The following is a 20,120-nucleotide window of genomic DNA, read 5'->3' on the forward strand; positions in this document are numbered from 1 at the left end:
AACAAGGCACTATGGGTAACTCACTGGTGGACAATAGGATGAATCTAAGTCAGCATGGGTGTCATCAAATATGACACTCATGTGGTCCCAGTAAAATTCACATATAAAACTTGACTACTCAAAATCCAGGAAATCCTTATTAAAAAAAAAAATTCAAGATGATACTACAAAATTTGCTATGGATTTCTAAGATTCATTTTGACTCAATTCAATAAGTATTTATTAAGAGTCTAGGGTCCACCATATGCAGATCACTGTGCTAAGCAGTGAGGATGCAAAGACAAAAAGGAAGATGGTACCCTGCCCACAAGTACCAAAGACAACATATTCATAGATAGGTAAATAAGTAATCTTGGGAGGAACAGAGTACTAATAGTTTGGGGTGGGGGGGGGCCAAGAAAGTCTTTAGGAAGGGAAGGAAAGGAGAAGGGAAGGAAGGAGGAAAGGAAGGAGGGGAGGAAGGAGGGAAGGAAGGAAGGAAGGAAGGAAGGAAGGAAGGAAGGAAGGAAGGAAGGAAGGAAGGAAGGAAGGAAGGAAGGAAGGAAGGAAGGAAGGAAGGAAGGAAGGAAGGAAGGAAGGAAGGAAGGAAGGAAGGAAGGAAGGAAGGAAGGAAGGAAGGAAGATTCTAGACACAAAGGCATGGATATGAGAAAGAGCATGTTGAATTCAAGAAAGGGCTTGTGGACTAGTTTACTGAACACAAAGTATGGGAGTAATATTAAATTAGTTTAAAAAAATTGGAGCCAAACTGTGGAGGACTGAGAAAATAACACCAGGCTGACGAGCTCATCTTCTAATATCTTAGAAGAAAAGGGATCATAGATGGTTTTGTAATAAAAGCATGATATGAGTCTAATGTTTTAGTATTTGGATAGCTATGTGAGAGGTTCGATTAGAGGTGTAGAGGGGGGGTGTCCTCTGGAAATAATGAGACCAATTTGAAAGCTATTGCAACAATCCAGGTGAGAGGTGATAAAGGACTGAGCCAGACATGAGTGCAATCAAATGCAACAGCTATAAGTAGAATCATTCAAACCTGGCAACTAGATACAGGGAGTAAAAGAGAAAGAAGTCAAGAATGGCACCGAGGCTGTAAATCTGGGTGATCTCCTTTTTGTGAAGATTACAGTTTGAAGGAGTAGATGGGGGGGGGGAAAGTTCATTTTAGATATGTTGAAATTCAAGTAGAGATTTCCTATTTATCGTGTTTATAGCTTGTTTGTACACATTTATTTACTTTTTGTCTCCTCCATTAGACTGTGAGCTCAAGAGCAGGGACTTTTCCCCTCTTTTTGTATCCCCAGCACTTAGCATAGTGCCTGGCACATAGTGGGCACTTAATAAATGCTTACTGACTGATAATCAGCTGTTAATATAGGGCTACGGTTCAGGAGTAAGATGAGGACTGCAAATCTAGATCTGGGAATTATCTGCATAGAAATAACTGAACTTGTGACAACTAAGATCATCAATAGGGTAGAATTAGAAGGAAGATGAGGGCCAGGTCAGAACCTTGAGATATGTTCATGCATACCGGGTAACAATCAGGAGCTGATAGAACCAAGTCAGCAGCAGTATTGAAGCCTAGGTAGGCAACTATATTGAAGCCTAGTTATGGATTATAGAGATGTAGAGAGGATTCACCATATTTGAGTTCACTGATAACGTTATAGGGAAAAGTTTCAATGACTTTGAATTTAAGCTAAGTGGTGGAGTTGGAAGCTAGAATACAAGGGTTGGGATAATGACAACAGAAGTAATGGGTATGGAGAATCCCTTCTGGGAAAGTGCCTGCAAAAGGGCAAAGAACTGTAAGCTTCTTAAGAATGGGGAGAGACTCAGGCATATGTAAAAGAAGTAGAAAAAGATCTAGGGGCTATGGAGAGATTGAAGTTGAGAGAGAATGATCAATGAGATAAATTCCCTGAGGAAAATGGAAATGAGATCAAATGCAAAGTAGAGGAACTTTACTTCACAAGAAGGGTCAATTTTTTAAAAAGGGAGGTCACTTTTTCCTCAGATATTGGTGCAAAAAGAATGGGGTATGATGTGAAAGGATAATGAATAGGAAAGAGATTATGATGGACAGCCTCTTTTCTCATTAAAGGAGACAAGGTACTCTGCTGAAAGGAAAGTAGAGCTTGAGGAGAATAGAGGTTTGAAAGTCACTGTGGAGAATATGAGTCAATCAAGAAGAATAACAAGATTTGTGTTATCAGTAAAGGCCCAGTTGTGTTAGATAACAAATGTGTTGGAACTAATTGGCAAAATGTTAGATCTCCAGTGGCATTCAGCAGCATGTTAACAGGAGTGGATAAACCAAATATGGGAAGGGCTGGGGTCTGGCTAGGCACAAGCAGTGACAAAAGAGGACAGGAGAATCAAGGACAAAGGAAAGAGAACTAGTTGAACTCATGGTCAAGACCATGAAGGGAGCAAAATGAGGTCAGAACAGAAGTAAATTGGGAAAAGGAGGAGGCATGAAAAGACTAGAAGTACTTCAATGAATGAAGTAGTCAGATGGAAGATAGGTGATTATGAACAGAGGGGGAAGTTCAGGGTTCTGGAACAGGAAGGTAGCAGTTATGTGTTAGTACTGTTAGATCAAAGGTATGGCTATCCATACAACCAGGCTTAGTGAATGAAGATGAGGATTATGGGAACTGAAGTTGCTATCAGACTATGTGAAGGGTCATCAATGCCCTAGGCACAGGGGTCAGAGTAATGAGGAATACCGAAACAGGTAGTGAACTCCTTTAAAAAAAAAAAAAAGAAGTTTGCAAAATGCCTTGCACATAATAGGCACTTAAAAATTGTATCTGTTGATTAGGGATTGAATAGGATCTAGAGGCTGGCAGATAACCCTGACAAGGCTATGGACTGGGTGATAATAGATGAATGGAACAAACCTCCCAAGGAAAAGTAGTTGCTGAGCAATACTGGCAAAGGAAGGGTTTAAATGCAGAAACAATGAGCAAAGTACATGTCACTTCCTGATCTTAAGAAGCACAAAAGGAGGTGGCCATGGAGGTAGTATCTTCTGGGAGTCAGGTCCTATGTAGCATCTACATACAAAGAAATCATGCTACTTACAAGGTATCAAAGAAGAAAAGTGCAATGATATCAGAAAGATCAGTTAAATGCTTTAACCTTTTCATCTTTTTGTCAAAATGGCACCTGACATGCAGGCAAGGATAAACAAGTGGAAGACAAAGACTGCCAAAAGAGAAACTTTTAATGGTCAAATTAAAGTTAAGAAAACAGTATATAAAATAGTTATGATTTTTATCATGCAAATTTCCAGATCCTTTTCTCAATGAACTATAGTAATAATCAAGAAGGTTAGGGTGAAAACATAACAATAAGCTTCTATGAGCCACAACTTGTGGCAATCTCAACTCCCTAGATAAAATGTTTAATAGATTATAAACAGGTGCCATTAGTTAAAGTTATAATTAAAATCAGAGAGTTGTAAATAATTAATCTAATTAAATTTCTCTGAACAGCTCCTTTCAATGATTCTTTTAATATAATAGCTTAGCTTCTACCTTTGGTAAATTTATAGTAGTACTTCCCAAAGAGCGATGGAAAAACATACGGTGAGTACAAGTAGGATATAATACATTACCAAGAATGATTTGCAGGAAAGTGGTAATGAGAATGGCATCATCAGGCACATTTATGATCAGGAAAAAAGGTGGGGTGATCAGGTAACCAGATAAAGAAAGACAGTTCAAGGGCTAATGCTGTTTGTTATTTAGAAAATGTTACAAAAACTAAAGCAAGGCTTCAGTACAATGGGTAGATTGACTAGAGGACTTACATACAGCCATGCATAAGAATTGTACCAGATGAGAAGACAAGAGGCTATGATCTACATCAATAGAGAGAGGAACGAGGGATGGTCAAAGATGGGTCCATGAAAGTATCGACACTGGAACCATGTCAGAAACTTGGTGACTAAAATCTCATACTCACACTAACTAGAGATAAATAAACTCTACTCATTCACAAGCCACAGTGAACAACAACAACAAAAAAAATTTAAGGTCTAAAATTTTATTTGGGAAATCTAGGTTGCATGTAACTTAAATGACAAAATTTTTAGCACCAAAATATGTTTATAGACATAATAAAAAGATTTGACTTTAAAGAAAAATATGGAACATGGGATAGAGAGGTAGGTATAAATGTGTGTTTAAATGCTTTAAAACTCTCCTAAGGTGGGATTTTTAACTAGTCCAGTTATTGTTTGATCTAAAAATAATGTTTAACTAGTTGAAACATCCTCTTAAATCTCCAGTGAAAATAAAAGATGAAAATATATGAAGCTTTTAAAAAATGAACCTTTCAAGAGGTACACTTACTTAGCCAAATTAAATGAGGTTCCATCATTTTGTGGACATGTACTTTCTCCTATATAAATTTTAATACAAATATAAAATATGAATAGCATAGCCTTTCCTCCATTGAAATTTCTATGAATTCACATAAATATTCTTAAAAAGTGTTATGTAGTGCTCAGAAGAGCACAAAGATGGACTCACACGCAATACCCTGAAGACCTACAAGTTTAACAAATACAGTAAAGAGACATCAGTGACCACAGTCCAGAATAAATGTATATGTGTGTATATGTATATATACATACATATACACACACATACATGTATACATATGCATGTATATATAATATATACACATACATAATATACATTCTCCCTCATCATCCTCATTATAAGGCTTTGTTATGTTTTTTAAAAGGCACCTCTCCTTCCTTAGCTATTACCTTCTTTAAAATATCTATTCATTAAAAAGCCTGGATGTTTAATGGAATATTTTAGAATGGAATATGTTTCAATCCACATTTGAATAGCCAGTTTTTCTTACATTCAAATTTTAATAAACTAGAATGACAATCTTTCCAACAAGCATGCTGGCCAATAGTGTATATAATATATACAGTAGTTAAAACATTTAAATCTATATATTACATTAGCAAATAGTACAACACTCATGTCATACTCACATCTTATCCTTTGCATATACTACCCCAACAAACTCAATATAAAAAACAGTAAAATGCACCTATGGTTTAATATAGTCTATATATATTTTATATGTGTGTGTTCCTACTAATATATATAATATATATTTATAAAATATACATAACTTTTAGCCATTTTCAAATAAATCTTTATAATTGCTTCCAAAAGAAATATAAGAGTACTAAAGAAATGAAAGTCAAATTCATGGGAAATTTCTCATGTAAAGTTCATTACTCAGTGATGCAGCCCATTTTTATCCCTTTAATTAATAACTATAATGTATTATAAAAGCTAAATATTTTGCATAACTTCTTATTTATTTAATGGCCAAAAATCCTAACCTTGGTTAGTAGAAAAATACTGAAGGTAATAATATCATTGACGTTAAAATATCTGTTTATGGTCTGGTCTGAATATAGCAAACGGGTTTTTATGCCATTTCAGTACTGAGCAGAGTGCTGCAGGCTCCAAGAGCACAAATGTGTCTCTATATCTCATGTAAACCAGGCAGGAGCCTGCCCTTCCTTACCACTCTCTATTTTAAGGATAAGGTTCATGGGGAAAAAACCCAAACTCTCCACAAATCAAAAACTACAAAAGCATTTTTATCACTGGGCTGCAATTTTCAGTTCAAGTACGCTGAATTTGACTCATGGAAACTACACTGTATTGGCTGCTTTGGTGGATGTCCACAATGGGGTTTCACAATACTGGAAGAAGAGAATGTTATTTCTATGTATTGTCTCTCATGGCATGTACTGGCTTCCCAATGGGCTTTCACCAGACCCACTGTTCACACTAGACTACACACCTCATGGTTTTCCATGTGCAAACACAAATATTTAAAGAGGTTTAAATGACTGGTGGCTTCGCTTTGAGAACTTCAGTGAAATAGGCAAAGGGAACTCTGAAGACTCAGAAAGATGCTAAAAGCAGGAACTGAGAAGAACAACAAGGACTAGAGCACTGAGATTGGAGAATCACTGCATCTTGCATGGAACTTGCCAATTTCTCTCAGAAAATATCAGGTCAGCAATTCACCATTTTCACATTATGAAGAATGGTGAGAACAGAATTTAGAGAATACAATTCATCATTCGACTTCTTCTTGGTATCATAAACATTCACTGGTACCTTAATCACTACAGGAAAGGGTTGAGGTTCAATTCATTTGCCAATACAGAAGAGACTTGTTAACCTAAATGCCGATAATGGGGTATGGAAGTATAGATGAGTAAGGAGGGTAATTATGCCAAAATAAGATATTAGACACTATAGCATATAGCAACACAGTAACACGCACACACACACACACACACACACACACACACACAGAACTGAGAACCAGCACAGGCCATTAGTCTGTATCTAACATGAAATCAAGCTACCATACAGGATTGGAGGGTATTGTCAGAATGTATGTACCCGTATCAAGATAGTCACCACCTTCAAATTTTGTGTCCCCCCCCCCTTTTTTTTTCTGTAGCCAACCATCCAGTGCAGTGTCAGGCCTGTTTACTATCTAGACCACAAAGCAAGAGACTTCTGTAAATTTGACCCTCTGATTTATCTAGTCACCTTAAAACCAGCAAAGTCATGGGGAGGGGATTCTCTTGTCCTATGCCTGGTGTTTGTGATTGCCAATATCACCAGTACAATTTTATACTGCCTTGACTCCTTGTGTGACCTTTGTACAGGATTAGTTTTAGCAATAAAGCTGCAGTCTATAAGGAAGCTTTAGCTTTCCTTCCCAGAGGGGCAGTTCTCATCTAACCATGTAGGGCTGGGGGAGAAAGTCCAGCTTACCTTAAAAAGCCCTTTGGAGACATTAGCACAAAAGTAAAGACTACTGGGTGGGACTTTCTGAAACAGTTCCTATGGGGAGATTCTTGGTCCTTCCATTGACGACAAGAGAGTATCTTTAAGAGTCCCTATAAACTCCCTTTTGCAATTCTAGCTTACCTATTTTGAAGGATTCCAGAAGAGAATTCTAAACTTCTCTAGTATCTAGTTACCACAAATTTAACGTTAGTGAGAGGAATCCAGTGGCTCATTCTATACTACTTAGATTTGAGAATAGAGTGAACTCACAGCATGAGCCACTGAATTCCTCATGATCAGAACAGGAGATGTTGAAAAGTGACCTAGAAACCAACACGATCAAACTTCCCTAGAGGAAGCTAGTGTCCTTCTCAACTATTAATGTATCAGAGAAGTACCAGCATTTTGGATCCTTAGACTAAGACTATCTAGGCAGTTAGTAACTCTGAGTTCTTATTCCCTAGCCAGAGCTAGATTCAAAGCCCTAGCAGACAGGTGAACCTGGGAAGGACAGAAAGCAATAGGCAATCTGCAGGGCAGTGATATTCCCAGTATCTCTTGCAGAAAGGGATGACATCAGAGCTCAGCTGAGGGTCATGCAGTATTCTCTATTGTTAGGGAAGAGCTTTGTGTCTTTTTAATAGCCCATGACCTCTCCACAAAAGAAATAGATGGCAACACCTGGGATCGGGAATTGAGAAGGTATCTGGATTTTTGTTGTTCTAGCATACAGAACAGGGCCAGCAGAGAGTCCTGTTCCTCATCCCATACTAACCAGTGACTGTACTCCATTCCACCCCATAGTACATTTATTTGTTTTGTTTTTTGTTTTATGGGGCAATGAGGGTTAAGTGACTTGCACAGGGTCACACAGCTATCATAGTACATTTAAATTATAACATTAGAAGGATGTTTTATTTTATATACTTAGTATTAATCATAAAATACAACCCATACCAACTATACCTCTTCAGGTCACTGAATGATCACCATGATCAAAAGCACCACTGCTTTGACACTGATAAAAGTTGCAGAAAAAATTTTCAGGAGAGCAAAAGGGTTTATTATGGCCTGTTATTTTTTAACTTGAGAGGTCACTGAAAGCAAAGTTGTTATGTTCAATGATTTATATGTTTTCAACAGGTCCCTGGTTTTGGGTGTCCAAGAGAAGGAGTGGGATATGAGAAAAAATAGAATTTAGTTGGGCAATAAGGTCAAGGTACCCGAAATCTGAATAGTATGAGGTTGAGTTTGGGCAGCTAGAATACTTGGTCAGAAAGAAATAATCAACTCTGAGCCATAGGTTTTCCAGAAACAACAACTAAACTCACTGCTCTTAAAAAAAAAAAAATCAATGCAGAAACAGCCTAAGGTCTTTTAAAAAAAGATATGCAATTGGCCTTTCCACCCAGATGTCCTCTCTCCTAGCAGAGCTACTATACAGTTTTTGAAGGTATACTGCTTGTGCTTTGTTTAGATTTTTTTTTTTTTACAAAAAGCAACAGGATGAACCTAACCCAACCCTAGCAGATTGCATTTGAGTTATTTTTTTAATCCAACATAAAATGTGATAGTATTATTGAAGGCTATCAGATAGCCCAACCTGAGGTTTAGGGAAGAAAGAGAGCATAGATTATCTGAAGCATGGTTATGTGAACAGAAATAAATGAGATGCTCTCTAAACTTTTTTTTTTTTTTTGCTTTGCATCTATCCAGCTGTGAGTTCATTGATAAGAATGGTTAACCATTTTGGTATTATAAACACCACATGAAAAAAACTGAATTTTAACAATAATACAGGTTATTTGTGTCAGAGACCTGTGCTAGTGACTGTCCTTGAATGATAAAGAGACTCAAATTTGAATGTTTGAATAAGTTAAATCCCTTAGTAAATGTAGACTGTATCAAACATTCTCTTTAAAGTTGAATATCTAACAACTAAATTCTCAGTCACTTGGTAACAACTCTATTTTCAAAAATGTAATACAATATATAATTTTGCCTGCAAACTAAATATCTGATTGGCATTACTGAATAATATATATAACATATTATTGCATTCTTTTTAATAGGTAAGATGTTTTGCCAGTCACTTTATGTGTGAAGCTCATAGACACACTAAACTAAATTCCTTTCACAACTGTCTAGTCATCATTCACAAAAGGGTTAGTCCAGTGGGCATGTTAAAAGCCACTGTTTTGACTACCTAACGTGCATATGTTTGACAAAATTTCTGAAATGAAAAACATGCTTAAATTCCCCTGCTCCCTACACCCCTCCCCAATAAATCATATTATTGATGTATCCCTCCCTTAAAGAGTGCCCCAATTCCTCCACAGGGACTTAATGAACCTTGTTTCGCTCAGGCCTGCCCGGCGAATAAGAACCCCCTCACAAATAAAAGCATATACTTTCAGAATAATTTGAAACAGTCTTCAGGCTCACAGAACCAGCTGAGCTTGCAGCAACCTGAACAAACCTTGGTTTTAGAAAACAGTACATCGACTGCAAAAACTATACTTTAACAAATGTTTTCTGTGCTCCATTGGCAGAATGAAAGGGCAAGAAAAGGTGACTTTTCCCCTTGTCTTCTGTTATCTCTTGTGTGCAGCTGATTATACAGAAAGAGTGAGAAGCTGAAAGGGAGGCATCATGTCATACGAAGACTTTGGCCAGGGCGTCTGCTCCAGCACTGGCAATGTAACATTTAGATGGGTGGAATGCCACATCATGAATTGATTCCTCAAACTTTTTTCGATGAGCTGTGAATTCTTGGATACAGGTCTTGCTTTCTAGGTTCCATAAACGTATTGAACAGTCATGACCTAAGTATCAAAGAAAGTGAAATTTTTAAAAATAAATTTGATTACATAGAGACATAAAGAATATATAGATTTATGTTTGATGTACTTACTGCCAGACATCAAGTATAGGCCATTGGGATCAACTGCTAAACTCGTAACGGCTTCTAAGTGGGCAACCATTGAATGGATCAGTTTTCCTTTCAAAGAAGAGATTGTTGATCATTATTTTCCTCAGTCTGGACAAAGCAAACTCCTACTTATCTTTGGGTGGATTGTCTAGAAGATTATCTTTCAGGCTGAGGGACTACTGATAGTCAAAAGGGGTTTCCTGTGTCATTTTTTTCCTTCTATCTACTTAAATATAATAAATATAATATAGTGTTTTTCTCAGACAGCCACATATTTCATTTTCAGATGAAAATGAAAAACAAACTAAACAAAACCATAAAAAATACAAACACAATAGTTGTCTCTGTTAGGAACAAATATTTTAGAATTGTCTGTGTCTGAGAAATTATGACTTCTTTACATATGTGACCCATCGCATGTTGTTTCAAAGGTAATCTACCCATGTAGAGCACTTTTCATAATAACACTGCTTTCTAAAACAGCATTACTATAGTGGAAAGAGACCTGAATTTGAAATAAGAGGATCTAGCTTTGCCCTTACTTGCTATAGGACGTCAGACAAGTCACAACCCATTTCCAAATCAGTAAAATAAGGGGCTTGGCCCAGATGACCTCTGAGGCCTCTTCCAACTCTAGATTTATGACATATAAAGTATTATGTAAAAAGAAGTTATAATAACAAGGGTGAAGGCTCCTGTGGGTTGTGGTTGCTTCCAAGTCATTCTCAGATCATAGCTTCAGAACTCCATAAGGCTTTTTTGTTGGTTAGGCCTGAAAAGACTGAACCTATACAGGGTGAACCATCCTCTTCCAAAACCTAGGACCTCCCCGTCTCAGTTTGAAATTTTTGCTACGCCAAAAGGAAGAGCAACTATAATCGATTGTAGATTCTTTTCTTATTTTTTTCTTACAGAAAGGGAGAATGGAGTCTCAAAATAAGAAGTTACATAAATATATTAGAGAAATCCTCAAGTCAAAGTAATTTATCTATAGCATAACTACTCTTCAATTTAAGTGAAGGTCAATTTAAGTGTCTTACCCAAGTTTATGAAACAAAAGGTAGAAATTCCTAGTAAATGGTAACCAATCAATTTAGCAAGCCATGTCTCTTTTCTATCTTTTCAACTGTTTCACTAAAATTTGTGGAAGCCTCCAATGATAAAGTCATTAAAATATATCAGCACAAAGTATTTATCGACATGCTAGAGAGAGGGGGAATAAACTGAAGGATCAGAGTTTGATTTTTGTTTATTTTTTCTCTTCTCCCCACCCTCAGATCTGAGGATTAGAAAGTGAGGAACAGTTTAAAAGGCAAAGGATTTGGAGTCTAAGGACCCAAGTTCAAATTCTATCTCTGCCTCTCACTGACCTTGGCATGTCTCTGGGACTTAGTTTCCTAATATGCAAAAGGACAGGATCTACTTAGATGGCTTCTAAGGGTACTCAAAGCTCTCTATCTGTAGTGTTACCGGAGTCTAACAAGAAGTAATTTAAAATGATTTGCAAGAACAATATGAACACCTTCATTTATATTCATATTATGGCATGCCCCTATAGTCCATACCTCTATACAAAAAAATACAGGTTACTGCAAACTATAAAACTAAGTTAATTCTGGCCTGATCTTGATTTGTTACTAAACAGTAGCCAAAATGGGGGGAAGGGAGAGCAGGCCTGAGACACTAGGTGGCACAGTAGATTCATGAACACTCGGACACAACTGAAACAACTGAATGACAACAACAACAAGAAGTCAAAATGGGAAAACATTTCATCTTCAACCTCTATTCCCTGCCCCCTTTTAATGAAACCACCAAGGAATAAATTAGATAATAATAGTTATTTTGGTTTGTTTACTCTCACAAAAATAACTATTGTGGAAGAATATCTTACCTGTGTTATTATCATAGAATTTAATGTGTCTGTCTTCATGAGCAGTGATACTGATTGGAAGGGTTGGATGACTGATAACTCTATTTATTTGGCAGGACATATTAGAGGCTGGTGGGAAAAAAAATCAACAAATAGAAATTAGTTATCATTTTCATACAGTGCATGTTTTACACAGTGCTATGTAAATCCTAAAAACCTTTAATTTGTCCCTAATTAAGTAATTTTATGATTGTTTCCCCAATTTTAAAAGGAAAAAATAAAAGACACTTAAAATATGCTAAGAATTAGAATTTTTTTTTTCTTTTTGCCATCTACTGCCTACAGGTATGCATTTGGCTTTAACTTAGGACCTCTGGCATTTCTCTTCCTAGAGCTGATACTTCAGACATTTTTTTCTACTTTAATAATTTCCAGTCTCCCCACTAACCAGACAACTTCCAAACAAACAACTCAATGCCCTCTCTAAATGAACAGTCCCATTTCCTGAACAATAATACTTATTTGCATTGGCATTTTCCATTGTCCTTTCATGTATATCATCTTACTGAAATCTCAGGACAACACACTAAAAGAGGCAGAAGTCCTGTTACTATGAAAAGATAAACATGGCAAAGACTTGTTTCTTACAAAGACTTGTTTCTTACTCTATAACTCAGGCTTTGGCTTTATCCTAGTCCCTCTCTCACTGATAGGTGATAGGCCAGTGCTCCATGCTGAACACTCATGCATTCATCATAACCAGAACATGCATTTATAAGCTTTCAAAATGCCTTCAAATTTATTATTTGATTCTCATAATAAGATAAAGATATTTAGAGTATAGGCATTATCAGCCCCATTTTCAAATGAAGAAACAGACTTTAGGAATCAAAGAACTTCTTCAAGTTGCCAGGTTAGCAGAGTGTCAGAAAGAGAATGGTGATATGCTTTTCTCACTATGCTATCCTGATAAAGTATAGCTAGTGAGTTATGAAATTCTGATGCCTTCAATGCCAGGAATACTCTAATCTTCCCAGGGGTGTCCCAAACACAATCAGTCAAGAAAACTGGTATTGAAAAGATTTTCAAAGACAGACTTTAATTATTTAAACCTTTCTTTATGTAAATATTAGTTGTTTAATTAAAGGAAGCAGAGAGTTTACATTAATCCTCAACTATATTATCATAGTAAAGCTAGTATAAGCTTCTAACTATCTTGAATGAATGTAAGATACTATCTTCCTTTTAGAAAAATAGGTGACTTATTGCATTATACATTGAGCCTTGTGATACCAAGAAAAAGCCTAAATGTTACAGAGATAAAAGAAAGAAGGCCCTCGTATACAAAAATATTTATAATGAATCTTTTTGTAGTGTCAAAGAAGTGAAAACTAAGGAGGTGACCATTAACTGAGGAATGGCTGAACAACTCGTGATACACGAACGCACACATACAAATATTAATGCACACAACAAAATAAAAAGAACAGTTTTACATAATTGTGGGAAGACCTGTATGAACTGCTACAGAGTGAACAGAAGCAGTGGAACAATTTATACAATAACAATACAGTAAATAAAAACAAAATGCAAAGATTTAAGACCTGTGTTTAATGTACTGACCAACCATAATTCCAGAGGACCAACAATCAAATGAGAGGTGATGAACACAAGGAGAATAATATCTAAAAAAGGCAGGCAGGCAGGCAGGAAGTGAGAAAGGGAGGAAAGGAGGGATGATAGTACTAAAGTAGCTTTTTTTTTTTAATGCATAGAAGAGAATAGAAGGAAGACTATAAAGAATCAGAAACAAGGAGGACATCTCAGAAAACTATGTGTTGAAACTGTTATATATCTAAAGAGAAAAGCAAGTTATATATAACAGAGATTTGCAGCTTCATGTACAATCTTTTCACTGTTCTATGTACACGAAAATACTTATTTGGTGTTTAATATCAGAGTAAAAAGTTTCTAAAAATATTTTAGGAGGAAGAATACGCAAATGTCAAAAAAATATTCATAATCACTGTCCAATGGGTTGTTTTCACCTTATAGTTTTCTGTAAGACAATACAGAATTCATTTAAACCGTTACACATACTTGTATCTAGGTTGGCTTCTAAAGTGAGAATACGCTGTCGTGTTTCCATGTTAAAGATGCTAGTATATCCATTGCTGAATGATGCTACCATATGGCTTGGATCACTGCTCACTAGATCCACGGAGGCAGGGATTCCCAGTTCTATATCAGCCAAAACATTTTCAAAGAAAATAGTAATTACAATTTTTATTTAGTAAAGTCAAGATGAAAATAATACTTCATAGCAAAATAAATAATATGATTTCTTAAAGAAACAAAGTTTGTCATCAGGGCTTAAAAAACAATCAATCAACAATTTTATAAGTCCCTGTTAAGGGCCAAGTTCTATGCTAGATGTTGGGAATACAAAAACTGAAACGATCCCTATTCTCAGAGAGTTTATAACCTGATCAAGAGAGATAGCATGCATATACACTGGAGACATACAGTGAAAAATGTAAATACAAAAGATATTAATAAAAATTTATTTTTTTTTAACAAGGTGAGCTATGTCTTGAAGGAAGTGAGGGATTCTAAAAAGGCAAAGGGGGAGTATATTCTAGGCATGGGGAATAATCAGCGCAAAGGAGATATGAGAGCTGGAGTGTCATGTGTGAGGAACATGAAGGCCAATTTGGCCAGATCATAAAGTGAAAGAGAGTAATACACAATGAAGCTGGAAAAAACAGGTTGGGATCAATTGTAAAGGACTTTAAAAGCCAAACAAAGGAGGTTATATTTTATCCAAGATGGGCTACAGAATCAGTGGAATTTACAGAGAAGGGAACAACATGGTTAGATTTATACTTTTTTTGTTGTTTTGGGGGTTTGTTTTTCGCAGGACAATGAAAGTTAAGTAACTTGCCCAGGGTCACACAACTAGTGTCAAGTGTCTGAGGCTGGATTTTAACACAGGTCCTCCTGGATCCAGGGCCAGTGCTTTATCCATTGCGCCACCTAGTTGTCCCCTGTTAGATCTATACTTAAGGAAAATCTCTTTTGGTAGCAGTGTGGAGGATGGATTGGAGAAAGATACAGCAGGAAGAGCAACTAGATAGCCACTGAGAGATAGTTCAGGTGAGAGGCGATAAGGGCCTGAACTAAGGTGGTAGCTGTGAATAGGGAGAAGGGTGAGATGTGAGAGGTAAAAGGGGTAAGGGCAAGATGTGGAAAATATTGGATATGTGTGGCAAAAGAGACTGAGGAGTTGAACACAGCACCATGGTTATGAACATGGATAACTAGGTAAAATGATGGTGCCCTGGACAGAAGTATGGAAGTCTGGAAGAAGAGTAAGTTCTGGTGGAAAGATAGTAGACAAGTTGAGATCGAGATTTCTTATGTGACATGCAGTTTAACATGTTCAATGGGCAATTGCTTGTGCAGGACTGGCGCATGGGAGATTCAGGCTGGATATAGATATTTATGGATTACCCGTATAGAGATGATAATTATACCCACAAGAACTAATGAGGATGCCAATGAATCAATAAGGATTTGTTACATTTATGAAGCATTTATAATTAATATATGAAGATACTACACTAAGCCCCACGAATGAAAGACAAAAGTAAAACAATCTCTGTCCTATGGCGCTTATATTCTGTCAAGATCAAGTATAGAGAGAGAAGAGGGCCCAGGACAGGGTCACAGGGGAAACCCAAAGTTAGGTGGTATGATATGGAATCAGCAAAGGAAACTGTAAAGGAGCAGTCAGAGGGACAGGAGAAGAACCAAGAGAAAGAGAGAAGAGTCACAAAAACCTAGATAAAAAAAGTAATCCAGGAGAGGGTGGTTAACAGTGTCAAACACTTCAGAGAGGGTCAAGAGGGATGAATGAAAAAATACCACTAGATTTGGTGATTAAGAAATCACTGATCATTTTGGAAAGGAAAATTTTAGAATAGTGGAAATTACCTACCAAAAGTCACAGAGATAATGAGAAGCAAAAAGAGGATTCAAACCCAGACTGATCCCAAACCAAGAGTTCTTTATATCACAACACACTGCCTCTGCCTCATCATGTCTCATGCTTTACTCTGTCCAACAACATCCACTCCAACCACTGGCGATGGTGTACACATGAACTTTCCTAAATTCTAGGAGTAAGGAACAACCCCCTCTCTTCCCTCTATACAAATATATTGTTTTAGTGTAAACTGAATCACCTGTGCTAATTCACTAGCTCTCAAGTACTCCATATGAACAGCTGCTCCCCAAGTGTTCACCATTCTTTATTTTTAGCAACCAGGTCAGTTTCCCACCTCCAAAATAGCCAGCCTACAGGCTACTTCCTGAGGCCCTTAACTGATAGCTGGGTACCCACAAAGCTGTAGGCATGGACCTGCTCCTCCTTTGCTAGTCAGTACTGTAACATCCTCAATATCTGAATGGCACATTTTGTGATTTATTAATGTAAGAGTCAAAACAAATGGACAAATCATATTGTTTTTATAAGCCAGAAAATCTCACTACTGAAACATGGCAGTTAGATGGCACAGTGGATAGAACACTGTGCCTAGGGTCAGAAGACCTGAGTTCAAATCCCACTTTAGACACTTTCTAGCTACAGGACCCTGGGCTACTCATTTAAGCTCTGTGTGTGTAATGTGCCCATCTATAAAATGGAGATAATAGTAGCACCCACCTCCCAGGGCTGTTGTGAGGATAAAATGATGTAATAGTTATAAAGCTCTTTGTATACCTTAAAGTATTATATAAATGCTAGCTGCTGTTATTATTAATAGCTATTATAATGTTCCTAAAACACAAGTCTGTCTACATAATTCTCCTACTAAAGAACCTCCAGTGCATCTCCATTTTCTCTAGAATCAAATATAAATTCTTTAGCTTGGTATTTTTAAGGTCCCTCAAATCCAACTTCAATTTATCTTTCCAGACTCATGTAACATTATTTCCCTTGAAAAATCCTTTGTCCCAAACAAACTAGATCACCTGTTTTCTAAGTTCAGCATTCCATGTCTCATCTTTTATCCTCTGCACAGTATGCACCATGCCTGGAATATCTCTTCTCCACTTAGAATCGACAGCTTCCTTCTAGGCTCAGCTCATGTACCACTTCTAGGAGAAGTCATCCCTGATCACTCTAGTAGATAATCAGTTTCCTTCTCTTTATATAATCATTTACATACTTATCTATTTACATTTTATATCCCTCCCAGTATGAGAGGCATATTTAATAAAGCATCAGCTTTAAAATTAAGGAGGCTGGATTTCAAGACTTGCCTCTGCTATATAAGATCTGTGTGACCATAGGCAAGTAACAATCTCTCAATGCCTCAGGCAAGTCCCTAATGTTATGTTACACAGCAGTTGCCAAACTTTATTAGTGAAAGGAGTTTATATACTGCCAATTCTCTACAAAAAGATGAAAGAAAGAAGAGAAAGGGAAGAAAGGGAGAAAGGAGAGGGAAGATGAGAGAGAGAGGGGAAAAAAAGAAAGCAGACTTCCAGGAGAATATATGTTTCTACAAGGCAGGAACTGGTTTTGTTTTGTCTTTGTATTCCCATTACCTACTATAGTTGGAGCTTAATACTTGTTGGACAAGAGTTTTAAAATTACACTTACTAAATTATAATTTATTTTAAGAAATTCAAAGAAAAACTACCTCCTAGGTTTAAAAATTTATAACTAAAATTTCAATTTAAATAAGATTTTATGTCCAGGATTGCATCATTTTATAAAGACTGTCCATTTTAAGTAACAATAAAAACAAAAATAGTGTACCTTGATTATCATTAAATACACTTAGGGCTGGAGAAATTTCAGTTGTATTCCATAAACGAAGAGTGCCATCTGCTGAACAGGACAATAAGCGTTGATGTACTCCACTGTAAGCCAAGCCCCAGACTGCATCTGTGTGGCCCAGAAGTGCACCTCTTAAAACAGAAGGATCTAAACAGAAACAACACGAGGCAAACATGCAAATTCAAGAAGGAAGATAAGTTAAACAAGTCATTAAAAATATCTAAATTCTAAAGAAAACAAAATAAATGTAAATACTGAGAAACATGGAAAATATAATTTCTATTTCCCATTATTCCTATGAAATGCCCCTGGCAACAAAGGGAACAAGATAAAAAATCCCAGAAGTATAAGAAGGGAGCTCGCTCTATCTATCTATCTATCTATCTATCTATCTATCTATCTATCTATCTATCTATCTATCTATCTATCCCCAGGTCTTTAATCTTCATTACCATCCAATAATCACAATTCTACCTTCATGCTTTGTGTTTGGCAAATTTATTCTATAGGCAACCCTTGAATTTTGTTTTTAATTCAAATACATACCACATAACCTTGATCATTCCTGTAATCAGATCATCTGATACTTTAATTCTGCCCTTCAAACAAGCCCAACAACTAATACCAACTTGGTAACATCTGTTTAAGTACCAATTTTGTTCTGTGTCTTTTGAATTGCTTGAGACTTAGCTTAGTTTCAGTATAATTCTAAATAATTTCTACTTACTTTAACCTGTGATAGAGACTTTTTTTTAAAAGCCACCTTTCCTAGTTCAGGAAAAAACCAACGCACAGCGCTACGCTCCTAAGTAACCTACTGTTACACTGACATTTATACTTTAACAGACGGACAAATAGGATTGAGTTCATATACCCAAACTAAAGGGGACTTTTAAACAATCTCTGTTTTGGGCTCTCAATATTTTGGTGACAACTTTAAAAATACGATTCAAACACCACTACCTAAAACATAGGAAACTACAATACTCATTCCCTTTCTATTTTCATGGTACACTGTTCAATAATGGGTTCAGAAAACTAAGAAAATATAAAAAATTCTGAAATTGACCCATAGGAGCTTCAGGGAATGTGGGAATGACTAATTTGCCTATGAAAGCTGTGGGAAAAAGCTATGAAGCATAAGTATAGGTTAGCTGGTACTAGTCTCAAACAGTACTTGATATCAATGACTGATAATCTAACATTATGATCAATAAAACTAGAAGAAAAATGTGTGTTCTCTGTAAAGATAATGTCCCTTCCTTAAACATTAGATGCCTCAAACTCCTAAATTTAGATGTCCTTCAGAACACAAGATAAAGTTACTGTTCACATTCACACAGGCCCACAAGTGCATCTATAAAAAAGGGTAGTTACAGAAAATTTTTGTATTTTAAAACTATACATGTGTTTAAGTTACTCAGGGCAGGGGGAAGGAGGCCAAATAAAGAGTCATCCAAAGAACGTACCATAAGAGTCATAGGGATCGATGTTTGGGTTTGTTGTATTCCAGCCCTGAATAAGGCCATCTGTTCCTCCACTATAACACTGTTCACCATTGCTGCTCATTACCACACAGAGGACCGGACCTCTGGAAGGGTGGAAGAAAAGAAATTTATATTCTACCTACGAACAAATCACATCAATAATAATCCTCGTTCAAGGAAAAATGTTTTATGATTCACGTATCAGTCTATTTCTATTTTTTTAATACACAAAGAACAATACCAAACCATAATTTAAATTTCCCTTACTCAAATAAATCAATAATATGAAGCAATTCTTTAAGCTAAAATGGAAGAAATCTAAGGGCAATTTATTTGAATCAAAACAATAAATTTAATTCCAAATATTTTATATCTAGATTGTTTTGAGAACAAGATGATTCATGGAAATGTATGTTTTAAATCTACTATTTGTTTCAGTATTCAAATACTGAAATTCTACATTTAAATAAATTCAATATAATGGAAATATTGTATATAAATGTCATACAAATAAAATACCGTTGCAATAAACACCTATACTTTGAAATGGTAAGCTTGTTTTTTAGAGATATTCATTTTCTGGTTAACATTTGTTTACATTTTCAACTAAGTATAAATGAAACCCAAATATGTTCTATACATTTAAATTTACCAATCATATAGTATCCAAAGAACATACTTACTTATGAGCTCCTGAATGTATAGATAGGCTCCACATCAAGAGAGGTGCTCTAGATAAGATATTTTTTCAAAAAGGGAAAATATGCCTTGTGTTACTATCATTCTACAACTGCTATCACAAAACATCATATGAAATGTCATAAGAATAAAAAAAAATACTAACAAGAAACTGTTACAAAAGGAATTTAGATTAATCCACAGTATAGCACAGTGGGGATGATGGATGTACAGTCAGGATGATCTGGGTTCAAATCCCAGCTCTGACACATAACTAGCTATGTAACTCACAAAGCTCTCTGAGCTTATTTCCTTAAGTAAAACAGGATTATAACATCTTTAGTTTCTACTGAAGAAGTCATGAGACTTGAATCAGATAAGGTCAGAGGTAGCTGACAACACATTAGATAGAGCACTGGGGCTGGAGTCAGAA

General features: G+C 36.2%; 1 protein-coding gene across 1 annotated transcript in view; it reads right to left on the reverse strand.

The window, feature by feature from the left end:
• Positions 1–531: 531 nt before the first annotated feature.
• Positions 532–20,120, reverse strand: part of STRN (striatin) — a 130,510-nt gene continuing 110,921 nt past the window's right edge. The window contains 8 exon segments of the mRNA XM_043983057.1: positions 532–9,694; positions 9,784–9,870; positions 11,696–11,803; positions 13,775–13,915; positions 17,502–17,669; positions 18,992–19,113; positions 19,693–19,700; positions 19,702–19,740. Of these exon segments, the coding sequence (XP_043838992.1) occupies positions 9,525–9,694; positions 9,784–9,870; positions 11,696–11,803; positions 13,775–13,915; positions 17,502–17,669; positions 18,992–19,113; positions 19,693–19,700; positions 19,702–19,740 (843 nt within the window). The 3' untranslated portion in view covers positions 532–9,524.

This window comes from Dromiciops gliroides, chromosome 2 (genome assembly GCF_019393635.1).
Source record: "Dromiciops gliroides isolate mDroGli1 chromosome 2, mDroGli1.pri, whole genome shotgun sequence".
Classification (NCBI taxonomy): Eukaryota; Metazoa; Chordata; class Mammalia; order Microbiotheria; family Microbiotheriidae; genus Dromiciops; species Dromiciops gliroides.